At 39.3% G+C, this 25,916-nt stretch overlaps 1 protein-coding gene across 5 annotated transcripts in view; it reads left to right on the top strand.

Annotated features, from left to right (window-relative positions):
* The window catches only part of COL4A4 (collagen type IV alpha 4 chain), a 165,933-nt gene that overhangs the window by 59,130 nt on the left and 80,887 nt on the right, over positions 1 to 25,916 (top strand). For all 5 annotated transcript variants that reach the window (XM_062192960.1, XM_062192969.1, XM_062192941.1 and 2 more), the window contains 15 exons: positions 2,601 to 2,735; positions 4,178 to 4,222; positions 4,932 to 5,048; positions 8,831 to 8,899; positions 11,630 to 11,665; positions 12,960 to 13,022; positions 13,388 to 13,423; positions 13,607 to 13,648; positions 15,883 to 15,963; positions 17,017 to 17,070; positions 17,344 to 17,403; positions 18,252 to 18,296; positions 18,606 to 18,659; positions 19,434 to 19,503; positions 20,027 to 20,131. In XM_062192960.1, the coding sequence (XP_062048944.1) occupies positions 2,601 to 2,735; positions 4,178 to 4,222; positions 4,932 to 5,048; positions 8,831 to 8,899; positions 11,630 to 11,665; positions 12,960 to 13,022; positions 13,388 to 13,423; positions 13,607 to 13,648; positions 15,883 to 15,963; positions 17,017 to 17,070; positions 17,344 to 17,403; positions 18,252 to 18,296; positions 18,606 to 18,659; positions 19,434 to 19,503; positions 20,027 to 20,131 (1,012 nt within the window). The remainder of the gene's footprint in view (positions 1 to 2,600; positions 2,736 to 4,177; positions 4,223 to 4,931; positions 5,049 to 8,830; positions 8,900 to 11,629; positions 11,666 to 12,959; positions 13,023 to 13,387; positions 13,424 to 13,606; positions 13,649 to 15,882; positions 15,964 to 17,016; positions 17,071 to 17,343; positions 17,404 to 18,251; positions 18,297 to 18,605; positions 18,660 to 19,433; positions 19,504 to 20,026; positions 20,132 to 25,916) is intronic.

Below are 25,916 nucleotides of genomic sequence, written 5' to 3'. Positions count from 1 at the left end.
GTACTTTTAAATCATAGTAGCAAGTGTTATTATAGAGGCAGGGTTAGGGAATGAGAGAATCATTCCCTGGGAGCACTAAGAGAGGACTCATGGAAGTGGCTAGCATTTCAGGTACAGGACAGTGTATGTAAAACCAATAAAGAATGGAGTTATTCAGAAAGGGCCACACAATCAGTGTGGCAAAGCCCAGGGCATGGGAGAAGGGGTCAGCATCCTTCAACACTGCAAATGGCCATTTCCTATTTTCCTTTTTTTGCGAAGTATTTTATATGGCACTTTCTGAAATCAGTACACATTTCTGTGCTCAGTGGATTTTATTATTCTTATTACTGTGTTAAACATTTCCACTCCTCTTTTTTCTCCATAAAATTCCATTAGCTCACTGAATTTGCTATTGCATGGCTAGGCTGAAACTCATTAAAGAGATTTGTGGCAAGTTAATTGGCTGTCTCTCTCAGTTACCCTTTATAGTCAAGCATGCATTTTGTTATGTAGCCAAATGATACATTATTGCAAAGCACTGCATTCACAAAAAGTAATTTAGAAATTATGTATAAATCACCTGCAAGACAAAAGGATAATTCCCAGACTTAATGAAAAGAAAAGAAGTTATTTCCTGATCTTTGTGTTTAGATAATATGGGAACTTTTAAGCTTATGTTGAGATTAATTACTAAAAATTAAAAGGTCACCTTTTTATTTATATTTATTTATTCTTTCTTTTAGATTGTAGTTTGCAATATCTATTTTACATTCATATAACCTCACAATGCTGGCAAATGCTTTGGGACAAAATTAACTATACTTTATATTTGTTTTTTTGCTTTTTTATAAAATACATTTATATAATTTTTTCCCTTTAAAAGTCCAGGCTTTTTGTATTTTTACTCATATTCAATGAATGGTAACTATTATGAGAATGATGAAAAAGTATGAAGAAAATATATCTAAGAAAATACTTCTAGGGGCTGGCTTTGTGGTATGGATTAGGCTGCTGACTGCAAAGCCACTGATCCCTGTGGTACAGTTCCCTGCTAATGCACCTGGGAATGGCTATGGGAGATGGCCCAAGTCCTTGGGCACCTGAACCCACATGGGAGACCAGGAGGGAGTTCCTGGCTCCTTACTTCCACCTGGCCCAGCGCTGGCCATGTGGCCATTTGGGTAATGGGCCAGTGGATGAAGGGTCTCTCTGGGCTCTGCATTTCAAATAAATAAAATCAGTCTTTTTTTTTTTAATATATCTAAGGTACACTTATGATTCATGAAATTTAGGCAGATGTTAAAGGTTGTCAATAATGTTTGTTGAGTCACTGACTTAATGGAGAGCGAAATGGCAGTTAATCTTTCCTACAGAGGTCACACAAAGCAGAAGGTGACATCGCCCTTGCTTGTATTTTCACTCCTGAGACCTACTGTCTTTTGTGTATCTTCCTAGGAATGGTTGTTTATAAAAATACCTCTGGAAAAATGTCTATTTTTTGTTTCTCTACAGTTGAGATCATATGATATACTATGCTATGGGTTGTTTGTCTCATTTAGCCAAACGAGAATGGAATATTGCATCTAGGAGTGCCTTAACCTCATTGTTTCATGTGTTGATTATTTTATGAAAAATAAACATGTTTGAATGAATAAAATTCATTTGTATACATCATGGACATGGCATTAGATAAAATTGCTTTTTTGCAAAGTCTGAACATTGCTTTCTTAACCCTACAGGGCTCAGGTGGAGGGGGTCCCAGGTGAATGGGTGGTCCAGTGTGGACCACTGACTTGTGGAAATCATCTCTGCCAGCCCATCAAACCCTGGTTCAGACCAGAGAGATTTCCTGAGTCACCTTTTTCCCGTAGTTGATAAAATGAACTGATGAGCAAATATCTCTGCTCTCATAGTACTTAAGTCTAACTGAAGAGACACACAGTAAACTGATGATCAAATGCATAATTTAAAGGTCAGAAATGCTACGATGCTAAGGAAATGGGTTGCTGTAAAGGAAACTAACAGAGTAAGGTGGATTACAGAGCCAACTTTACCTAAAACAAGAGTTGGCCTTTTAACTCATGGAAGGTTGAGTTGTGTAAACATAATGTGATATGCAGAGCCTAATTCCAGGTCATGTCTAAGAAACATGGTAAAGGTAGCAAAAAAATTAATGTTTCACCTTAAAAGGGCAGGTGAATTTTTAGCTATTTGAAATACATAAGAGATCTGGCAAATTTTCCTCTAGTAAGTATCACTCACACAATGGTAATGAGACTGATTTTTTAGTTCCTTTCTTAACTAAACAGCCCAAGATCTATAAATGTCACTAGCAGAATGAAAATAATAGAATATAATCAGCGCATATATGTGTTTGTACACATATACACTACACACACACATATGCAGTAATACAAATTTGTCATAAACTAAAATTCAGATTGAAAAAGGGAATGTCACTGTGTCTTGTTTTTGTATTACATCAACCATTTGTGCTTCTGTTATTAGTGTGTGCTCAAATCTAACTGCCCAATTTTGTCTAGGCCCAAGTGACTCTGGAGCTGTGTCAGAAGATAAGAACTGTCTCAGCCCCCTTTCTTTTTTATCTCCCTTTGCAGGGTCAGCCAGGACCACTAGGACCACAAGGTCCAATAGGACCCCTGGGACCCCCTGGGCCCATTGGGATTCCAGGAGAGAAAGGAATGAGAGGTGACAGTGGCCTTCCTGGAGCAGCAGGGGACAAAGGAGATAAGGTGAATTGCTTCTGCCAGGAGAATCACATTAACCATTCACTAGCACTGCTTTTCTGGGGCCTTCATAGTCACAAGTGATACGTGCTGTACTTTATCATAAATTAAATCTAAACTTCTCCAGGATGCTCAATGCTCATTTCCAAGCCCTGTGAGAAGATATGGATCCTTGAGACATTTTCTATGCACTTAAATATATAAGTGTGTACTCGGTGGGGAGTTGTATTGTTTCGTGGCTTTGTAACAAGGCCTACAGGAAACCAGACTAAGTGTATCATGCTGAGCCTTTTTTCATGCAATGTTATGCTGTAGAGACCAGTCCATATCAATTTTATGTAGGTTAAGTTTGTTAGTTGAAAAATGATGCAGAATATGCCATGGTATGGATAAAACTATAACTTATTCTCTGATGATAATAATTTGAGATTCAACCCCAACTATGTGGATTAACTAAGCAAAAGTAATACTATGAGTTATCTGTGTTTACATTCAAGAATTTGTTACTTGAGGATAGATTCTGAGAAGTTGGATTTCTAGTTTACAGTGTATTGGATGTTTTATTTGAGCTGGTACACACACACAAACACACATGCACACATACACACATACATATACTCAAGCACGTGACATTAGAAGATAATAACTTTGTATTTTTAGACATCAGTCATTAGTCTGTGTTTTGTTATTATAGCAACATACCTGAAGCTGAGTACTTATTAATAAAGAGGGGGTTTTTCTTTTGGTTCATGGTTCTCGTCCAGGGTTAAGGGGCTGCATGTGATGATGGGTTTCTTGCTAGCAGAGTCCCAAGACAAGGCACATGGCAAGAGACAGAGGGCATGTGCATGTCTCCTCTGGTCTGTTTTTTCCTTATAAAACCTCCACTATTCAATCATGAGGGATCCATCCCAATGACTTTATCTAATCCTAATTGCCTTACAAGGCACATCTAAATACCACAGTTGAATTATTATTATTTCGGAGGGGTTTAACCATATTCCAGCATGGGGCCATTAACTATTAATGTTTTCAAGTAAATCAACTCGTTACTTTAATAATTTAGTGAATTTTGGCCGGCGCCGTAGCTTAACAGGCTAATCCTCCACCTTGCGGCGCCAGCACCCCGGGTTCTAGTCCCGGTTGGGGCGCCGGACTCTATCCCGGTTGCCCCTCTTCCAGGCCAGCTCTCTGCTATGGCCCAGGAAGGCAGTGGAGGATGGCCCAAGGGCTTGGGCCCTGCACCCACATGGGAGACCAGGAGAAGCACCTGGCTCCTGGTTTCGGATCAGCACGATATGCCGGCCACAGCGGCCATTGGAGGGTGAACCAACGGCAAAAAGGAAGACCTTCCTCTCTGTCTTTCTCTCTCACTATCCACTCTGCCTGTAAAAAAAAAAAAAAAATTAGTGAATTTTATATCTTTGTTTTGTTTTCTGGGATTTTAGGGCCCAACTGGTGTTCCTGGATTTCCAGGTTTGGATGGCATACCTGTAAGTATTCCTATATTTAGTTCATTTTTTTAAAAAGGGAGAAACACTCAACACCCTTAAAACCATGTGTATGTGTGTGTGTGTATATATATAAATATGTCTATATACATATGCATATATGGGGGGAGAGAGAGAGAGAAACTCTTGCTTTCTCATCTCAGTGCATGCGTGGGGGGAGGTTTGCATTTCAATTTTGCACAAAAGGTCCAAAACCAAAACACTACTTCAAGAACAAAGTTTTCAAACAGGTGAGAGAAAAAAATAAAAAATAGGAGCTTGATAAACTCATCCTGTCAAGTCCAGTATTCTGGAAATAAGTGTATGCTCACATCAAGATTTTTCATTTGCTACTGAATTCTGACATTGAAAGTGGGTCCAAGGCTCTCATTTCTAATATGACAATCAAAGAGGGAGGAACCATCTTTGGGGGGCATTATAATTCCATAGAGTCTTTCTAAGGATTCTTAGAAATATTTCTTCCCAAATCTTCCAGAATACTCCAAACTAAATTAATTTAAATTTGGGTACATTTTAAAAGTTGTTTTTATTTTTCATATACTCTGTAGCTCTTCTGGGTGGGGAAGGAAGTTTTACAAAATTAAGTAAACATTTGAACCACAATGAACACAATATAGGTATCCATATTATATAAACTTTATGTTATCTTATGCTTACAAAAAAACTTAACTGATAATTTTATTTCCTGCAGGGGCACCCAGGGCCTCCTGGGCCCAGAGGCAAACCTGGCATAGATGGCTACAACGGCTCAAGAGGTGAACCAGGGTTGCCAGGAGAAAGAGGAGCTCCTGGCCCCGGGGGCCTTCCAGTAAGACACCCAGAGTTCATCCCCATAGGAATCTTAAGTGCAAATGCACTGTGGTTGGAACAGGCTTGATGTGTTCATAAAATAGACTTAATATAACTGTGCCCAAAGGATAGTAAACAAATGGAGGGGACCAAGCAATGAAGATGGAGAAGTGGGCAGGATCCAGAATATAAATGGCCTTGAAGACCATGCAAGGGAACTAGATTTTCTTTTCCATGCCATGAAAAGGAACTAATGCAAAGCAAGATGATGTGATTGATGTTTTATTAAGATGTCTCTGGCTGCTGTCCAGAGAATGGACATTAGGAAGAAGGAAGCAGAGAGGCCAATTAGCAAGACTTATGTTTATCATCTAGGATTTGCTGTTGACATATAAACCCCTCTAGGTGTTTCAAACAGAAGGAGATTTAATATAGGGAGCTTGGTGCTTACTGTAATGGTCAAAAGAATGGAAGTCAGGGACCAAAATGGGCCTGATGATCCCAAGGGCTCATAGCTAGACAAGAGCTGGAGTCTGGTTGCTGTGCCTAATTATAATCATTTCCCTCACCTCCGTACCCAGATGCTCACAAACAAACCCTCAGCTTTCTACCTTCACGCTTGGCACCAGCAACAGACCAGGAAGATGATCTCCTCCTCAGTTCTCTCTTCACATCTCTTAGATGGAACCTAACTCACATCTGGCTACAAAGGAGACTGGGGAATGCAGTTTTTGTCTTTGCAGTGCCTACAGTGCAGAAAGATAAATTAGCATGGGTTTGGAATGGATGTACGGAAAGAGCTGACAATATCCAGCACTTGAGGAAAAACTTTACTGGTCATGACATTTTTTTCTTAAAATTTTGTATGTTTTATTTAAATATATCTTCAGCAAGAAGTAGCACCTCACATTTCCTTTCCACCACTTATATTTTCTCTTTCCTCTATCCCTTATGTGTAGTTTCTCTCTCTTTTTTTTTTTACCTAATGTGGATGATGATTGAAAATTATTTGGTATTTAAAAATAGATTTTCTGTGACCTTTTTTTCAGCCTTTCCCATTCCCTAATTAAATGTGACTCTCAAGTGCCTTCTAAAATATTTTCTTATCACCCACCACCATGGTAATCCTGTTTTCTCTTCTTAAGAATTCCTTTTGCTTTAAATCCCAGAAGAACTGATCTGAGTAGAACTGAGAAAGAATATCCATATTTACAGCTTTCTTGTGGTATCAAGTAAAAACTGTGACTATCTTTCATTCTTAAGCTTCTCAAACACTCTTTACTTTAACTCAACCATCTGAAGGCTCAAATGCAGTCTGGTGAGTGTGTATTTCTTAAGCTCTTTAAATCAGGCCGAGCCTCATTCTACTGATTTATAAACATTCGAGAGATCCTGGGCTCTATTTGAACTGTAACACAGCATACAGGCCTGACCACAATACCAGTGTTTGTTATGATGGTCTCTTTGCAACACAACTTTCTTCTTGATCCATTTAATATATAGCCAGTCCTCACATTGCACGGCAATATGAGAATGTAAGAATGACCAGACAAGCTAGAATCATACAAAATAACCTTTTTGACTCATGAGAAAAATTATTATCCTGTGACTTTAAGCTCTCTGCTGTGGCCAGGGAGTGCAGTGGAGGATGGCCCAAGTGTTTGGGCTCTGCACCCCATGGGAGACCAGGATAAGCACCTGGCTCCTGCCATTGGAACAGCGCGGTGCGCCGGCCGCAGTGCGCTACCGCGGCGGCCATTAGAGGGTGAACCAACGGCAAAGGAAGACCTTTCTCTCTGTCTCTCTCTCTCTCTCACTGTCCACTCTGCCTGTCAAAAATAAAAAATAAAAAAAAAAACTCTATACTGCCAATTATAAATCTGATGAGAAATGGAAAACATTAATACTTACATATCATATGATAATTTGAAACATTGAGAATCAAATTGTTTTGTTTATAAAGACTTACCAAGACTAGTTAAACCAGTGCTTGCCTTCTTCTCATGGTTTAACTTATGACACTAAATGAACATATTTTCTTTGCCATGGTGAAGTGTCATACTCCTTTCTTAGGTTGGATCGGCTCCCAGTGTTATGAAATATCTCAAAAATTTCCTTTCATGTGAAACTTATTTGCCCGTGTCACTTCTTCCAGCACAGCGTCATCCTTTTCTTCTCCTTCCTGTTTGATGTTGATGAATTCATCTTCACTGAGTTCCTGGGTTACAGATACAGTCTTTTATGATAGGTGCCCACATCCCACGGTCAGCTATTACCCTCTGACCTATTTGTGCTGTATTTGAATTTTACTTCCAGCATTGCCATTTTTCATTCCTTTGCTTCACTTTCTTCTTTGCTGGCCAAGTCCCTCTTCCAACTGTTTTTATAAAAGGTCATTTGTTTGTCACTGAGAAATTAGGAGGCAGCATGACTACCTGCTTTGCTCTGGTGTCTGTCTATGTGTGCCCTGAATAATAGATGTGCAGTGATCCATCACAGTCATTGAAAGGAGTGATGTGACCAGTCAGTGGTTATGATTAGCATTTGTTATTTATGTAGTGATTTTTAGTCTGAAGTGCTAGTAGTAAAGTGTGTTACTGGATGCACTGACTCAATTGCAGTCACGCTGGTAAATGGAATTTGGACCATGTTGTTGGAAGATTTTCTTTTAAACTTAAAAGCAGCTGAAATTCATGCAGATTAGAACTGAACAACACTACAATTGCCTGATTTCTCAAGTAACCTCTTCCAATAAAATTGTTCAGTTCCTATAGAACTTCCCGTAAAACTGTTAAATATCTCCAGTTCTTGTAAGAGGGATTAATCTTGAAATTTTGTTGTCTTTCATAGGTGCTTGATAGTGAAGTTGGTAGAATTTATTTGTGGTAACCAGGCTAAGACATTAAATAGGATATTAAGATGTTAAATAGGAAAACCTTGGGGAGAAAAAGGATACATTAAAGTATTTCATTCACTTTTAGAAACTACCTGAAGCAAACTAGCAACTACATACAAAAATCTTACAAAAGAAACTGGCTATGATTTTAGAAGTTACTCTGACAAACGATTCATAGGCTATAGGCTCTATGTTTGATACGAATTACTGAAATGAGCAAAATCAGGAATTTTTTTCCTAGAACACAAACAGTAGAAAAATTGGCTATTTGCAAAAATAACATATGTGCTTTATATTACCAGGAAAATGCAATTTCTCTGCTGAATAATTAGTAAATGTATATTAGTAGATAACATTTTTGGGGAAATTCCCTAAGTAATATTAATTAAATAGTAAATAGATGTAAATGAAAACCTTAGGATAATAGTAGTAATAAAGAAACTTCTCTAGCAAAACGTATAATCAGGTCAATTTTATTGAGAATAATATTTTGTATAGAAAAGGAAATACAGGAGCTGTCATTGTGGTGTGGTAGGTTAAGCCTCCACTTGCAGTGCCGGCATCCCATATGAGTGCCTATTTGAGTCCCGGCTGCTCTGCTTCCAATCCAGCTCCGTGCTGATGGCTTGGGAAAGCAGTGCAAGATGGCCCAAGTGCTTGGGCTCCTGCTACCAATGTAGGAGACCCTGAAATAGGCTTTTGGCTCCTGGCTTTGGATTGGCCCAGCTCCTGCCTTTGTGGTAATTTGGGGAGTGAACCAGCGGGTGGAAGTCCTCTCTCTCTGTCTCTCCCTCTCTTTATATCTCCTTCTCTCTGTCTGTAAGTCTGCCTCTCAAATATTTTAAATATTATTTAATAAAAAGAAGAGGAAATACAAAAACTGTAAGTGAATATTTTATTTTTAGGGCCTTCCTGGGCAAAGTGGAGAAAAAGGAAATTCATTGTTCATTTCTCGTGGAATTAAAGGCATTCAGGTAAGTATTATGATCATGTTAGGATGAAAATAATTTTTTTCCCCAAATAGTTAAGCCCATGCAGGGTGGGTGTTCCCTCAACAGAGATTTCTTTTGAACTATCCTGATTTTTGTCATCACATTGATACCCTGGGATGGTACCATATTTCTAATGAATGCATTGGCTTTAGTTACTCTAGCTACAAAATCCTAGTGCCTTCTATTCATTGAGAACCACAAGTGATGAATGTATTTCAGGATTTCCCAAGTTTGGCAATGTTGACATTGTGGGTCAGATGCTCATGTGTTGTGCAGGCTGACCTGTATGTTAGAGGATATTGCTGGCATCCATGGCCTCTGGTGTCTTCCCTTTAGAAGCTGTTAGCACATCCTCCTCTTTATCCCACAAAAAAGATCTCCAGATATTACCAAATGTACCCAGGAATAAGGGTGGAGATGAATCAACCCCTTTGAGGACCATTGCTTTTTGTAGTTAAAATATTTTAATATCAATATTTATTATTCAGTATAATAAAAATCACCACTATTGATACTGCAGCTTTTGAAAATCCTATAGCCTATCTTGATAAATTTAATACTTTTGTGCTTTAGCAGGGAGTGGTATGTGAATGTTCAAACATAAACTCTATTTTAAGAATTTTTATTTCAGTATAGTTTAAAATTCATGAAACAAAAACTGTGAAGTAAGACAAAGAGTTTCCATTTACCCCAGATCCAGCTTCATCTATTGTTAACATATTATTATGTTGCCGGCGCCTGGCTTAACAGGCTAATCCTCCACCTTGCGGTGCTGGCACACCGGGTTCTAGTCCCGGTTGGGGTGCTGGATTCTATCCTGGTTGCCCCTCTTCCAGGCCAGCTCTCTGCTATGGCCCGGGAAGGCAGTGGAGGATGGCCCAAGTCCTTGGGCCCTGCACCCACACAGGAGACCAGGAGGAAGCACCTGGCTCCTGGCTTCGGATCAGCGAGATGCGCTGGCCGCAGCGGCCATTGGAGGGTGAACCAACCGGCAAAAGGAAAGACCTTTCTCTCTGTCTCTCTCTCTCACTATCCACTCTGCCTGTCAAAAACAAAACAAAACAAAACAAAACAAAACAAAACATATTACTGTGGTGTATCTTACAATCTGTAAGTTACAACCAGCTTCCCCTATTGCAAAGATCTCATAGTATATTTGTCACAATTAATGAAGTACACAAACTATACACAGATTACCCTACTTTTTTGTTTAAATACAACCTCCTTCTATTCATTCTGCCCTTCCCAGCATCTTACAATCAACACAGAAATTAACTCTTAAGAAACCATCTTATCTCTGCAATATGAGAAGCCATAGATACATAGGGTGAGATCAGTAGAAAAGATGAATCAAGAAGAAAGATACAGTACATTTTCAAAGCATGTGGTGATTTCTCCTAAGGAAGACTATTCTTCAATTACAGAAAAGTAGACAATGATTGCTTCTGTTAGACCCTTAAGTTCTTTGCTACCCCAAAGGGTAATCTCTTTAATGAGCTCACAGTATTTTATGTGTTCTCTGTACCTACTCATATTTGTCAAGAACTATGGATTTATTATAGCTTTAGTTACATATTAGTAAACAGAATCAAAAGTAGGATAATTTTGGAACAAGTACAGCATACTTATATTCAACATAAAATTATCATTTGACCCAGCAACTGCACTTTTGAGTATATGCCTGAAGGAATTGAAAGCAGAAACTGAAGTATTTGTACACCTATGGTTACAGTGGTATTGATTAAAATAAATAAAAGGTGAAAGGAACCCAAGAGTCAATCAACATTTAAGTGAATAAACTTAAATTTGTGGCATATGTGTACAGTGGACGGTTATTCAGCCTTAAAAAAGAAGGAAATTCTGACACATGTATTATCCTGGATATAGCGATGACCTTAGGTTAAGTGAAATAAGCCAGTCACAAAATGACTAATATTGTTTGATTCTACTTAAATTAGTTTTGTAAAAATACTCAAGTTTATGGAGAACAAGAGTAGAGTGAAGGTTTCCAGGGACTAGGGGAGGAAATGGGGAGTTAGTATTTAGTAGGTTAAGGGTTTCCTTTGGGAAGGTAAAAAGTTCTGAAGATGGATGATGGTCATGCTTGAATAAAAATGTAAATATGTTTAGTACCACAGAAATAACTGTACTTAACAATGATTAAATTTTATCTTATGTACATTTTACACCTAAAAAGCAGTCTGTATCCAAAAGAGTATACACTCTTTGATGCTTTAGAGTAGTTTGAGTCTTGGTGCAGAGTCACAAAGCAATAAATCTGAACAGAGGCAGAGGTGAGAGAATTCCCCCATGAATTCACTTTATGTCCACTCTAGGATGGGCCAAAGAGCAAGGTGTCTCAACAAGGCAAGATGTGACCATTAGACAAGAGACCGATAAATGTCAAGAAAATGGGGCCATTGCATTGAGGATTTAGAACAATTTGAACGGAAAGACAAAAATCTTGATTCTGTGTTGTCAGGACCCAATCTTTCTGGAGAAAGAGTAGAAGGAAAATTCAAGCCTAAGAGTGGAGAGAGAAAAATCACCTCATAGAGCCCTTCTGCTGTTGTCTTCTCAACACTCAGAAGTTAAACAAATGGCACAAATAGGCCAATTTGGATAATTTTTTGTGTATTTCTACATGTGCATAATCTAAGATTTAGAAAAGTTGTGTTTCTCCCATAAAGGAGTATGTAATTACTGTTGCAGGGAGACCGAGGGGATCCAGGACCACCCGGCTTACCAGTAAGTCTCCCGAGCATGTTTTGTGCTCCTGTTTGCTCCCCAAACAGCCTTTCATGCATATTAGATCTGCATAATTTGTGAGCCCACTCAGTGCACAATGGATTTCAAGATGACTACATTGAGTATTAAATCAAGGTTAGTTAGCTCTGTGAGGCTGCAGAAGTTGCACACCTGTGAAGCTATCCTTAAATCTCAACAAGCTTCCTCTTTTCTGATTCTTAATCTGGTGTTGCTCAGCATATACAGATACAATGTACAGGAAGGCACGTCTGTTTAGAAACTGCATGTATAATGCACACACCTATGTATATGTGACAACTACATATATATGTCAAGTGAAATGTCTGTGTATTGCTTCTCTATACAATTTTACTTGCCATCAATTATATATAATATTTAATATTTTGCCCCATCTCCATCTCCCTGAAATCTTTAATTGAATGATAATATTAATCTTTCCAATCTGTCAATATTTACTGGATTAAAATTAGAAGTAATTTTGCTTCCCAAGGGTTATAACTTTGCTTTGTAACTTCTGGCTCCTGATGGAATTATTTTTCCAGGTTGGTTTCCTTACTACTGCTGAAACTCATTTCTATATAATAAATGAGATACTTTGATGTCACTGTTAAAAGAAACACCCATTTATCCTCCTAAAGAGGGCAATTTGATTACATAAATCATTCATTGGAGGTAGAATCAGTGGCAGAACCAATAGTCTCTCTCTGCTCTTCCAGCATTGCCCAGATACAACCTTTCCTTATCAATTTTTGTGCAGTTTTGCCATGACTTAGATGTTACATAAAATTGTTTATGAATGATTGTGATTGTGAATTGGAGCCAATGTTTTCATTCATGTTGCTCTTGTAAACTGTTTTCAAGTATATTAGGAAGTAAATGCATTAATATTTTAATATTAGTTATTAATATTAATAATTTAAAAGCATCATAATATATATATAAATTGTAACATCCATGGGTATTAGGAGTAGCTAATAAGAAGTTTGCCATGTAAACTTTTGCTATTATAAGCTTTATTTGCAATGATTTCATTTAAGCTCTGGGACTTAATTGAATCCTACAGATGGGAGTTTGTCACACCTCTCAGAGCGCTGCTACTGTCCATCTCTGTGTTGTTCTAATGGCCATGTCATAGCTACTGTTGAAGGTGATCCCCCAGGGCAGATGTGGCACAAGCTGTGATTTCTTAGGGATTAGCTGCAGTTCTTGCTATAGACAAGGATTACATTTTTTACAACAAAGACATTGATTTTTTTTTTTTATATATATCTAGGGATCTAGGGGTGCAAGAGGACCTGCAGGTCCCATGGGATATTCCGGAGCTCCAGGGTTAATGGTAAGAACAGCACTGCCTATGCAGTCCCTCTAAAAGCCCAAAGTCAACATTAAAATAAAGTAAAAAAAAAGAAAAATTGAAGTCTTGGATCAGGCACCAAAGGGCTCTTTGATAGAGTCTGTCTGATGCACCAGAAGCAAAAACCCACCCTAGTGATTGAAACAGCCACCTGAAGCATAGATCTCCTGGGGATAAGCCAATGGCTTCATGATCATGTATAACAGCATCCCATCCAGGATCCAAAGTCCTTCATGTGAGTTTTACAATTAAGAAGTTCCTAAATGTGAACTTGGGACAGCCAACAAAGATACATTCTAATTTCTACAACTGATGACCGATTTGTGATTTTTTTGTCATTGATTTAGGGACCTCCTGGCAGTCCTGGGAGCCCGGGTTTGAAGGTAGGAAGCCATGAGTTAAGACACATAAGAGTCTGTGCATTGAAAGAACTGACTGCCAATATTTGCCAGAATTTTATCTTTGCTTTTATTGGACTTCCCATGATTTAACCTGAAGTCTTCATGGATTTTAAGTACTTTTTTAAAATTCAAAAGCGGTTATATTTCTATTCTGTTCTTTTCCAGGGCAATCCTGGTGTGGGAGTGAAGGGACAGATGGGAGACCCGGTAAGAATGGCCTTCTGCGTGGAGGAGGAGCAGGAGCCACAGGGTGTGTGCTGCCCAGCTGTGGGGGCGGCACTGGTTATTGTTTAATTTGTGGTCATTATCCAGTCACTGACCAGTTTTAGGGATGAGAACTTTTCTTTGCTGAATTATTATGGTACCATTACCCTTGGCTGTAAAATGACACTTCTGATAAAAATTCAACACTAAATCCAATTAATTTACTCTAGCAAAAAGAGTTTGAGCATTTTTGACAGTGTATAATAGCCAGGGTAATAATTTACTTACTGATTTGTTTGGCTTAACTTCACAAATTTCATCAGAATCCTGAACCCCACACATACATGTAAGTAGAAGTAACTGGAACCATGAGTACTTAGCACACTCACTTCCCTCCTGCCCTCTTTGCCAGCCCCCATACCCCCCAACCATGAACTTTTAGAAGAAAGAAAACATTAGGTGTTTGTGTCTGTCAAAAATATTAATGGCTTTAGTAATTATATATTTGAGAATTTACTTTGTGTTGCTCAATGTAGTTGGCATTTTATGGGCATTATTTATTCAATAAAATAATCCTCTGAGGTAGGCAATATTATTGTTCCCATTTCACCAAGAAGGAAATTGAGGGGTTTAGGAGTTCAGGCAACTAGGGAACTTGCCCAAAGTAACACAGCCAGCAGGGCCTGATTTGCAAACACAGGTGACCTGCTCCGTACCAGTTCTTAACTAAGCCAAGAAGAAATGATAATAAGTACAAAATATTAACAATATTCTGAAGAGTACAACACAATTATCTTCTAGTTATATGTGAGCATTCATAGTTTCATAATGCACAATCAATTCAAGGAATATTTTTTCTCCAATGGAATAATATCTACAATGCCATAAATAAAAAAAATTGCTAATTATTTTATAGAGTTATAAAATAATGTTGAAAATAAGTTAGAAACTATCTAAATCTAACCAGAACAGAATGGTCTAATAACTCCTAGTATATTTCTAGGATAGATTATAGGATAGGCATTAAAAATCAGGATTGTGAAGAATTTTTAGTACAATAGGAAAATTCTTGCAAGATATGATTATAAAAGAAAAATACAAAATTATTGGAAAATTTACTAAGATCATATGTTTTAATTTGTGCTTACATTATGTGGTATTATTCTGTTTATAGTATATTTTAAATTTCATCAAACAAACCATTATTTACATATATGTCCATATGTGAATATATGTATATATGCATATATAAATATATGTGTGTGTACACACACAGACTGTAAAAATTATACTAAAATTTTTATAAAGATTATTTTGAATTATGATAATATAATGGATTAGTTTTACTTTCGGTTTATTTTTAGTTTTAAAAGATTTATTTATTTGAAAGGCATAATATCATAGAGAGACAGAAAGACAGACTGGTTCACTCCCCAAATGGCTGCAACAGCCAGGACTGGGCCAGGGTGAAGCTAGGAACCAGGAACTTCAATCTGGGTGTCCCATGTAGGTAGGTGACAGAGGCCCAAGTAACTGGACTATCATCTGCTGCTTTCCCACCTGCATTGGCAGGGAGCTGGATTGGAAGTGCAGCAGATGGGACTCTGACCAGCTCTCCAATAAAGGATGCCAGGATTGCAAGTGATAGCTTAACCGGCTATAGAACACTGTTTGCCCCTAAGTTTATTTTTTTATTTTTATTTTTTAAAGATTCATTTATTTTATTTGAAAGGCAGAGTTACAGAGAGGCAGAGGCAGAGAGAGAGAGAGGTCTTCCATCTGCTGGTTCACTCCCCAGATGGCTGCAACAGCCAGAGCTGAGCCAATCTGAAGCCAGGAGCCAGGAGCTTCCTCCAGGTCTCCCACGTGGGTACATAGTCCCAAAGACTTGGGCCATCTTCCACTGCTTTCCCAGGCCATAGCAGAGAGCTGGATTGGAAGTGGAGCAGCCGGGACTCCAACCGGAACCCCTACAGGATGCCGTCACTGCAAACGGTGGCTTTACCTGCTACACCACAGAGCTGGCCCCTCTAAGTTTATTTTTTAAAAAAAGTATGTATTACATATTAGTAAGAAAGTAACAAATATCATTTGAAATTGCATAATGCATCTTCCATGATTTATATTTGAAGTTCGTGATCTACTTGACAAAACAGGTTATACCAAATTATGTGGCTGAAAGTCTTCGAACCATAGATTCATACACAATTCCTATTTTCTTGATTTTTCTTTTAAAGGGTGAGGTTGGCCAGCAAGGTTCGCCTGGACCCACCCTGCTGGTAGAGCCACCTGACTTTAGTCTCTACAAAGGAGAAAAGGTAAGTCTCAAATCCACATGTCACTTTTGTATAGTAAGAGAAAGCAGCCTCTGAACATGTACCTGCAGCAGCAACATTTTGTGCATCACCACACTGATCTCAAAGCTACCTGCCTAGGTCAGTACTATTGTTAGCGCCATTGTTCAGAGTGGAAAATTGAGGCTGGGAAGGTACCAGTGCTCTTGGATTTACTCAACTGCAGAGTTGAATAAAAAAAAGGCAGACCTGACTCAAGCTGCCAAATGGGGCACACCATAGACTTTTTATTGTTTTTTGAAGATTTATTTATTTGAAAGGCAGAGAGAGAGAGAGAGAGAGGGAGGAAGGGAGGGAGGGAGAGAGAGAAGGAGGGAGGGAGGGAGGGAGGGAGGGAGAGAGAGAGAAATCTTCCATCCACTGGTTCACTCCCCAGATGGAGGCAATGGCTGGAGTTGGGCCGATCCAAATCCAGAGCCAGGAGCATCTTCTGGGTCACTTTGGTGGATGTAGGGACCCAAGCATTTGGGTCATCTTCTGCTGCTGTCTCAGCTGCATTAGCTGGGAGCTGGTTCAGAAGTGGAGCAGTTGGGCCTCAAACTGGTGTCCATATGGGATGCCTGTGCTGCAGGCAGTGGCTTTACAGGCCACACCACAGTGCCAGCCCCATGCCATGAATTCTTGACACATATTAACCCCTCTGTCAGCCTCCGTCATGATAGCTCCAATACCACAAGCAGACTCTGTGGTCACTTTTTGGTTACATGGTTAAATTTCTCTACCTTGCCCAGAAAGGGCCACTTATGTCAATGGCTACTTCCCTAACTGCCCTGCTGTCCTGGTTCCATGGTGGTTCACTCACCTGCCCCCTCACTTCTCACATGGAGAAGTGGTGCAGGTGGTGCCAATTTTCTAAGTGCTAGTTAGTGACAGGTCAGCAGTAATCCCTTATTTTCAAAAGCTAGTGAAACAGGTTGTTGAAAGAAAAAAAAACTAGTGAAATGGGTTTTTCAGAGATGGAATTCACTAAGTTAAAGAATAAGAGTAAGCCAGATTATATTCATTGTAATTTTTTAGGGTTTAAAAGGAATTCCTGGAATGATTGGACTGCCAGGACCCCCAGGACCCAAGGTATTTTTATTAAGTACCCTCCTCCTCCCCAATTGTATGATATACTATCTTCACATAAAATTTTATTTTGCCTGGTTTTTATCAGTGCTTTAGCTGTAATGCATATCACTAGACCTTTTTTTTAAAACTGTTTTATTATAATCCTATAGGACTTCTAAAGTGGTTGTTTTCTGTAAGCTGTTGGTAATAATTTTGTTTTTCATTCTGTTTTCACTTTTCATATTGCTGACATACTATTGCTTTAATCTCTCTAAATATTGTCATCTCTTAAAGGGCAAACCTGGTGTTGGGGCAAAAGGAGAGAAAGGTATTCCTGGATTCCCAGGACCTCGGGTGAGACTTGGTCATCATTAACTTCTGTGGCTTTGGAGGCATCTGTCACATTTTTGTAAGCCTAGATCTATATTCCTATGAGCTCGGGAAGTAGAGAATAACTCAAATGAGTGAAATATTTTGGAAAATAATTGTGTGATAGCCAATTGATATCATTTAGACAAAATAGGTGAGCAGAAGATGGAGGAAGTGGGGGGTAAGTAACGGGATTGTGACATCTCCTGTCTGGCTCAGTATCAATGTGACAGTTGCTTGGAATAGTTAATCTGAATCTGTTTGATAAAACATGGTGCTGATCTAGAGGCAGTAGCTAAGACAAAAGGACAATGTCAGACCCCAAACATCATCGTGAATGTCACTAATGGAATGCCCATTCAGAGTCACCGTGTAGGCAGACCAGCTGGCATGGCATTGAGTTTGTTTGGCTGCACGTTTAGCACTGAATGGGGGAAATATTGCCTTCCATGGTCATTTTTATTGTTGCTGATGTACCAAACACCTATTTATTTCCGGACAAATTATTTTCAGTGACTTCAAACATATCTTGCCTACTGCAAGCAACAATAGTGCTAAATAGATTAAAACTGCAAAAGCAACAGCAATGAAAATCTGTTCTTAGTTAAAACATGGGTAATTTTATGTGAATTTTTAAAATAAAACTAATTATTAATGCAGTAGCTGCTATAAAGACATGGGATCTAGTTTTGCGCTTATTCCTTTTATTCAACTACCTTTGCAAACAAGACTAAATATCCATGGAATAATCTGGTAAGTTAAAAAATGTTGCCATAGTCTGGTTCCTGTACTGTAATTTAATTCTGTTTGTGTTGCTTTTGTGAATTTATTAGGGTGACCCGGGTTCCTATGGATCTCCAGGTTTCCCAGGACTGAAGGTAAATGTACCCCATTATGGATATGATAATTACGTTTTCATTTGTAAATGCAGCTCTGCCATTCAGTGTCATTGGGAATTGTACTGTTGCATGCACACTTATGGTAACTGGGAAAGTGGAAACATTAATTTCATGGATTGCAGGGTTTAGCTGTCGCTGCAAAAACTGAGAAAAAATAAATATCTGATGCAACCCAGGAGCAGTGTTCAGACTCAGAGTCTCAGTGAGCATGTGTTGTTCAGGGTAATGAGAATGAGCTCATCCCTCACTCAAAGAAAAACAGAACCACATGTTTGTGCTTGTTTGTAGGGAGAACGAGGCCTGGTTGGAGCACCTGGGCAGTTTGGATTTCTTGGCCCTAAGGTAAAAAAGTGAGACCATTTGAGGATATCCTGAAAAAATTGTATATCCCTCGTGTTAGTTCACTTATTTGAAAAAAAAGTTTTTCAAAGAATCATTCAAAAGTGTTAACCTTTGGAAGAGACAGAGTTAATTTTATATATACTGCTTTAATTCACATGGTACATTTGGATGAGTGATTATACTGTTCTCATCTTCAGCATGAGTGTGTTTGCTTTACTTTTGAGAAGCAATCCCTTTGAACGTAAACGATAGTTTCAAGAAGCCTATGCTGACAGGACTGAGATGAAAAACAGGATTCTGGAAAGCTTTGTGGCCTCACATTCAGCTCCTTCTCAGGGCAAACGATGAGAGCATTAAATACACACAATCAAGGAGGCCAAAATTTGTTGTTGAAATGAAGTGTAGATTCAGATCTTCCAGCTAAATAAATGCTTTGTCCTAGAGTACCAAGTTAGACATAGTGTTATCAAGAAATTGATAGTGACTTCAGAGGTATGTAATTGATGGGTGTGGAATAATTTTGTTGGAGTGAACCTTTTCCTTTTGGGAGAGCTTTGTGAGTCCATTATTGACACATACGTGTAAGTAGCCGATTGATGCCCCTGTAGGTGGCTGATTGATGCCTCTAGGAACTCTGTGAATCTCTCATTTTTCTAGGCAATATGCAGTCTTTATGTGTATGAATGTACACATGGTTCCCCTAGTGTCCAATGCCAGACAACATGAGTAAAATGCTGATATTTCTAAGCAAAGTGAACAAATGAATGATTTCAGGGAGATCCTGGAGACCGCGGGCACCCGGGACCACCAGGTGTTTTGGCAACTCCATCTCTTCCACTCAAAGGTTTGTGTCCTGTTCAGTTCCTCCACAGTTTGTGTGGAAATGAGACCTGGGTGACTCCCCACAGAGGACTCGAGCCCAGTATTTCAGTAGCTTGCACACTGGGCTCAGTATGTGAACATTACCATGAACCACACACAGGTGCATGTGGAGATGTACGTCTTGGCTCATTTCTGCCAGTGGGAGATGTTAGATTTCATTTCACTAGATAAACTGTATCTTGGGATTTTTAGATGTCAACTATTAGAAAGTAGTTTTCTTTAACTGCTAAAAATATATACCATTTGACTAACACCTGCCAAATGCTGTATCGTTCAAAAACAAAGAGAGCTCCCCTCAAAGTTGCTGCAGCTGCAGAGGGAGGGCAGCCATGGGTGTTTCAATCTATGATATTCCACTTAAAATATAGCAAGAAATTCAAGGGTCTTCTCCTTAGACTTTACCTGGCCTCACCCAAAGTCATGTGTCTGAATTCTATCACTTATACGTAGATTTGTTTATTCACATATCTCATTATCTCTGGCAGGTCCTCCTGGGGACCCTGGGTTCCCTGGCCGCTTTGGCGAGATGGGGGCCTTTGGACCACCTGGCCTCCCAGGTCCACCAGGCAGACCTGGGGAAGCCTGTACAGGTACAAATCCACTGGTTTTTCTACATGCCAGATTTCCTACATCAATTTCTGCACCAGAGTTCTCAACTCTAGCTTTGACATTGAAATCCTTAGGAGTATTTAAAAAATGCTGAGGCCTGGGCTCACCTCAGACCAGGAATATTAAACTCTCGGGGAGGGTGGGCCCTGCATTTCTAATGGGCAACCAGCATTTAGAACCACTCACTCACTCCAATCAACCAATCACTTACTTAGAAGAAAAACAGGTTCCTCCCCTGCAACACGACAGTAGTCCATCAGCACCATAGGATGTTGGGAGGAATGCATGGGTTTAAACAGGACTTCCATGAGATTCATAGGCACATAGATTGGAAACTCAATATTTCCTCTTGTTTTCCCACCCTCCTGAAGGCTTTCCCTGTGATATGTACTTGCAAAGTTCTATTCATCCACCTATAGCCCAACTTAAATCTCCTACATGAAATATGGAAATAAAAATTATGATAAAAAATAAAATTAAGATGCAGCTTTACTTTAAGAAAAAAAAAAAAAGACCTTTCTTATTCCCCCAAAATGAAAGCAAAATCAAGAAAACCATAAGACCTGGTGACATTGGCCAAAAAGCCCAGAAAACAACCCCATTGACAAAGGATTTTGAACACTTTCAGGTCTGTGCTGACTAATATTCCTAGGAATAGAAGGCTAGAGAGTTTTGCATCCTCTGAACCCTGAAGAACTGATTAAAAAGTCTTGGATAAATGTCATTTTCTCTAGCCCGGGTCTCTTGTTATTTATATTGGGGAGTAAGAAGTTACTCATTCACTAAAAATAAAACTTTAATCTTCCTTGAATCTTGTTTTCACTATGTAAGATCTGATGACCACAAAAGTGATAGATTTTCTCTGGTTCCTTTAGCTTTTAGACAGCATAATCTTGGTTTAATTGGCCCAGGATTCCATGAACCATGTAGAGAATTCTGCTGTCTGAAAAGTACTTACTCTGGTTTAAATTTCTACCTTCAAGCTTATTTACAATAAAGTAGTGTCTCCAGAAGCTTGAAATAACAACTTAAGGGTAGCAATTAACAAGTGGCTCTAGAAAATTCAAACCCAAATATACAGGAACTCTCTTGATTCCAGAAGCCTTTTCAAAATGAATTTAAAAGCTTTCAAATCTTGACCATGACACATAATTAAAAATGCATTTTATTTTGCATTGGATTTATATTACACAACCATACCAATATATATAGTATGCACATATACAGATGATTGAAACTTAAATTTTACAAAATAATACCTTATTGGCATAACATGAACTATTTTCTTTATTTTTAAAGATTTATTTCATTAATTTGAAAATCAGAGTGACAAAGAGTAAGAGTAAGGGAGGGAGAGAGGGAGGGAGGGAAGAGAGAAAGAGAGAGAGAATCTTCCATCTGCTCTTTCACTGCTCAAATGGCTGCAATAGTGTGGGCTGGGCCAGTCTGAAGCCAGGAGCCTGGAACTCTATATGGGTCTCCCACTTGGGTGACAGGGACCCAAGTACCTGGGCCATCTTCTTCTGCCCTCCCAGGCACATTAGCGTAGAACTGGATCAGTAGCAGAGTAGCTGGGACTAGAACTAGTGTTCCTAAGCCATGGTTTATCCTTCTGTGCTGAAATGCTGACCTGATGTATTCTGTTTTCTATTTATTTCATTTTCATAATTTTTTTTTTTTTTAGTACTGGCTATAACTTGATTGATTTCATGTTCTGCTAGTGGGTACTCGAGGCTGCAATGTTCCATCCTGTTGCAAGAAGGTTAAACGTGCTCCCCAGCACTGGAATGACTCAGCAGACATCATGGGGCCATCTAGTGGTTGTGGAATCCCAGCTGGCTCTTAGTAATGGCAGGAAGACAAGATGGCACCACATCTAAGTCCATTTGTTCTGAGTACCACAAAGTCGATGCCTCTTACCACACATATTTAGTCTCATGAGTATTTACAGTATTTTCCATGCAGTAAGCAGAGTCTTGGAGTTGGACATTTCTAATTGAGTCTAAGCCTTGTCATGTGGTGGAGTCCACATAATACAGTGTAATGTAGTAACATATTCTTGGTTTATTTGTGGACCAAAAGCATTCCAGTTTCTACTGCTTACAAGCTATGTGGATAGTTATTCAACCAGTATATTCATCTGTAAAGCAGGATTTTGTTAGGGTTGAAAGAAGTAATATGTATATGGTCTTTAGAATACCACCTGGTAAGGGCTGGCATTGTGGCATAGCAAGTAAAGCTGCTGCCTGGGATACTGGCATCTCATATGGGCACCAGTTCGTGTCTCTGCAGCTCTGCTTCTGATTCAGCTCTCTGCTAATTTTCCTGGAAAAGTAGTAGAATACAACCCAAGTGTGTGGGCCCTTGCCACCCACATGGGAGACCTGGTTGAAACTGTTGGTTCCTGGCCTCAGCCTGGTCCAGCCCTGGTCATTGTGGCCATCTGAGGAGTAAACCAGGAGATGGAAGAGCTCTCTCTCTCTCTCTTTCTCCTTCTCTCTGCTCCCCCCCCAATTCTGCCTTGCAAATAAATAAATAAATTGTTTTAAGAATACCACCTGACATGCAATAAAGATGCAATATGTTAGCTATTAACATCATTACTCATATTTGTCCTAAACCTTCAGTGTGTTATCTATAAGAAGATATAAACTTCTCAGGGTGACATGAGGAGTAAAGATAATGTTTACAAATTCATGTGAAGCCCCAGTAGATATGCATGCAATAATGATTGATAGCCATTCATTTAACCAGAATGTTGTGTTATTGATGACTGACAAATTTTGAGTTGCCTATTGTTGAACAAATTACCCACAACATGGTTTGAAACAACAAGGATCAGTACTTTGCCCCTCCCTCCCTTTGCAGTTCAAGAGTTCACCAAGAGCTAAGCTGAGTAATACTGGCTCAGGGATTTTTCTGTATGATTGCAGTCACATAGCAGCTGGACCTGAAAGATAAGGCCTGGCTGGGGCATCTCTCTCCTACATCTCCCATGTGGTCTCTGGGCCTCTCTATGTGGGCTCTGGACTTAAGTTAGGCTTCCTACAACATGCGGTCTTCAGGGCAGTGAGATTACTTGTGTGGCAGCTCAGGACTCTGGTCCCAAGTGCTTGAGCTCACAGGGTAGAAGTTGAACCACCTTTCAAAGCTGCTGCATTTTAGGGGAGGCAAAACCCCACTTTTTGATAGGGAAATATCAAGTTTTTAAGAGCACAAGAGGCCAGAGCTGTCCTGGCTGCCAACATTGAAAAGTGCAACCTTTCATGAAGAGATTCTTTGAGCAGGCAGGCTTAGGCAGAAGCTATGAGAAGCAGCCACTCTCAGATGAAGGTTTTCTACTGTTATACTCTCATTAAGACAGAAACACCAGCAAGGAGGAGTGGGATGTCGCGGGGATTGGGGGTAACGACCTGCTGTGCAGGATACGTTCTGACCTCATCTGAACACACTGGACATCTGTGCATTCACTGAGCATTTGTGACCGTTGGGATGTTCCTAAGCTCCTTGCAGGATTACTGATTTAACATTTATAACAAGCCTATAACATAGATGCAGAGGAGTCCATAAGAGGATTTAACATTTATAACAAACCTATAACACAGATGCAGAGGAGTCCATAAGTAAAATTACTAACTGAAATTGCCGTGACTACAGGGAGCCAGGCTGGATTCAAACTGGATACCTCCATGCTTCCTCACCAGCCTGGGCAGCTGTGAAATGGATGGCATTTTATGTCCTACATGGATGATTATATGAGTCTGTTTTTTATCCACTGAACATGCTGATATGCTTATTCCTATTATTTTCACCAAGTTACTAGTGTAGAAAGATTGGAGAAATAATAATTATAATTAAATAAAATGGATTTCTTATCCAATAACCCTAAAGAGTGGGGAGAAGTTAAGAAATTCCCCCAATCTGTTGACTTCCACCTGTGTACATATTTCACAGGAGTCTAACATTGATAGCTGGGATATTCAGCTGCTTTAGAACTACATTTTTCCTTTCTTTCTTTCTTTCTTTTTTTTTTTTGACAGGCAGAGTGGACAGTGAGAGAGAGACAGAGGGAAAGGTCTTCCTTTTGCCGTTGGTTCACCATCCAATGGCTGCCGCGGTAGGCGCGCTGCGGCCAGCGCACCACGCTGATCTGATGGCAGGAGCCAGGTGCTTCTCCTGGTCTCCCATGGGGTGCAGGGCCCAAGGACTTGGGCCATCCTCCACTGCACTCCCTGGCCACAGCAGAGAGCTGGCCTGGAAGAGGGGCAACCAGGACAGGATCGGTGCCCCGACCGGGACTAGAACCCGGTGTGCCAGCACCGCAAGGCGGAGGATTAGCCTAGTGAGCCACGGCGCCGGCCTATTTTTCCTTTCTTTTATCAAGTACAGTTTATTCAGGTTATTGTGCTATAACTCCTGCTTCAGTGGCCAGTAATTTTCTTTGTGGAAAAAAAAAGTTATTCATGTATGTTTGTGTGTGTGTGTGTGTTATTTTAGGGATTTATTTTTAAGCTATTACCCTGTCTTCAGCACAGAAAGTCAGCAAACTATCGGTTTATTCCATTGACAGTCTCATACCTCGAGAAATGGCCCATTTGTATTTTTTTTCCAAAATAAATGTTTTATTTAATGAGTATGAATATTTAAGTACAACTTTAGGATTCTTCTCATCACAGCTGCCCACCCAACCACTTCCACTCCACTTCCTCCTCCCTCTTCCATTCCAGTCCCATTCTCCATTAAGAAGAAAAAAGAAAAGCTGTTCCTTAACAGTAAAGACAAGGGCTGTTCAAGTCATTCCTTGTCAAAGTGTCAATGTCACTTCCACAGATTTCCTTTTAGGTGCTCTACTAGGTATCACAGACCAGGGAAAACATATGGTATTTATCCCTTTGGGACTGACTGTTAATCTTTTATCAATTGTACAGTTTGCAAATAATTTCTCCCGTTTTGTCAGTTGCCTCTTCACTTTCATGAGTGTTCCTTTTGCAGCACAGAAGCTTCTCAATTTGATGTAATCCCATTTGTTGATTTTAGCTTTGATTGCCTGTACCTCTGGGGTCTTTTCCAAGAAATCTTTGCCTGTGCCAAGGTTTCCCCAATGTTCTCTAGTAATTTGATTGTATCAGGTGATAGATTTAGGTCTGTAATCCATTTTGAATGGATTTTTGTGTATGGTGTTAAGTAGGCGTCTTGCTTCATACTCCTGCATGTGGAAATCCAGTTTTCTCTGCACCATTTCTTGGAGAGACTGTCCTTGCTCCAGGGATAGATTTTAGCTCATTGGTCAAATATAAGTTGGTTGTAGATTGATTTCAGGTGTTTCTATTATGTTTTATTGGTCTATCCATCTATTTTTGTATGAGTACCAGGCTATTTTGATTATAACTGCCTTGTAGGATGTTTTGAAATCTGGTATTGTGATGATTCCAGCACTGTTTTTGTTGTATAAGATTGCTTTAGCTATCAAGGTCTCCTGTACCTCCATGTGAATTTCAGCATCATTTTTTCTAGATCTGAGAAGAATGTCTTTGATATTTTGATTGGTATCACATTGAATCTGTAAATTGCTTTCAGAAGAATGGACATTTTGATGATATTGATTCTTCCAATCCATAAACATGGAAGATTTTTCCATTTTTTTGTATCTTCTATTTTTTCTTTAAAGTTTTGTAATTTTCATCATAGAGATCTTTGACATGCTTGGTTAAATTTATTCCAAGGTATTTGATTTTTTTTTGTAGCTATTGTGAATGGGATCAATAT

The sequence above is a fragment of the Lepus europaeus genome, chromosome 1 (genome assembly GCF_033115175.1).
Source record: "Lepus europaeus isolate LE1 chromosome 1, mLepTim1.pri, whole genome shotgun sequence".
Classification (NCBI taxonomy): Eukaryota; Metazoa; Chordata; class Mammalia; order Lagomorpha; family Leporidae; genus Lepus; species Lepus europaeus.
The sequence above is the reverse complement of the archived record's forward strand: the minus strand, read 5'-3'. Positions and strand labels throughout refer to the sequence as shown.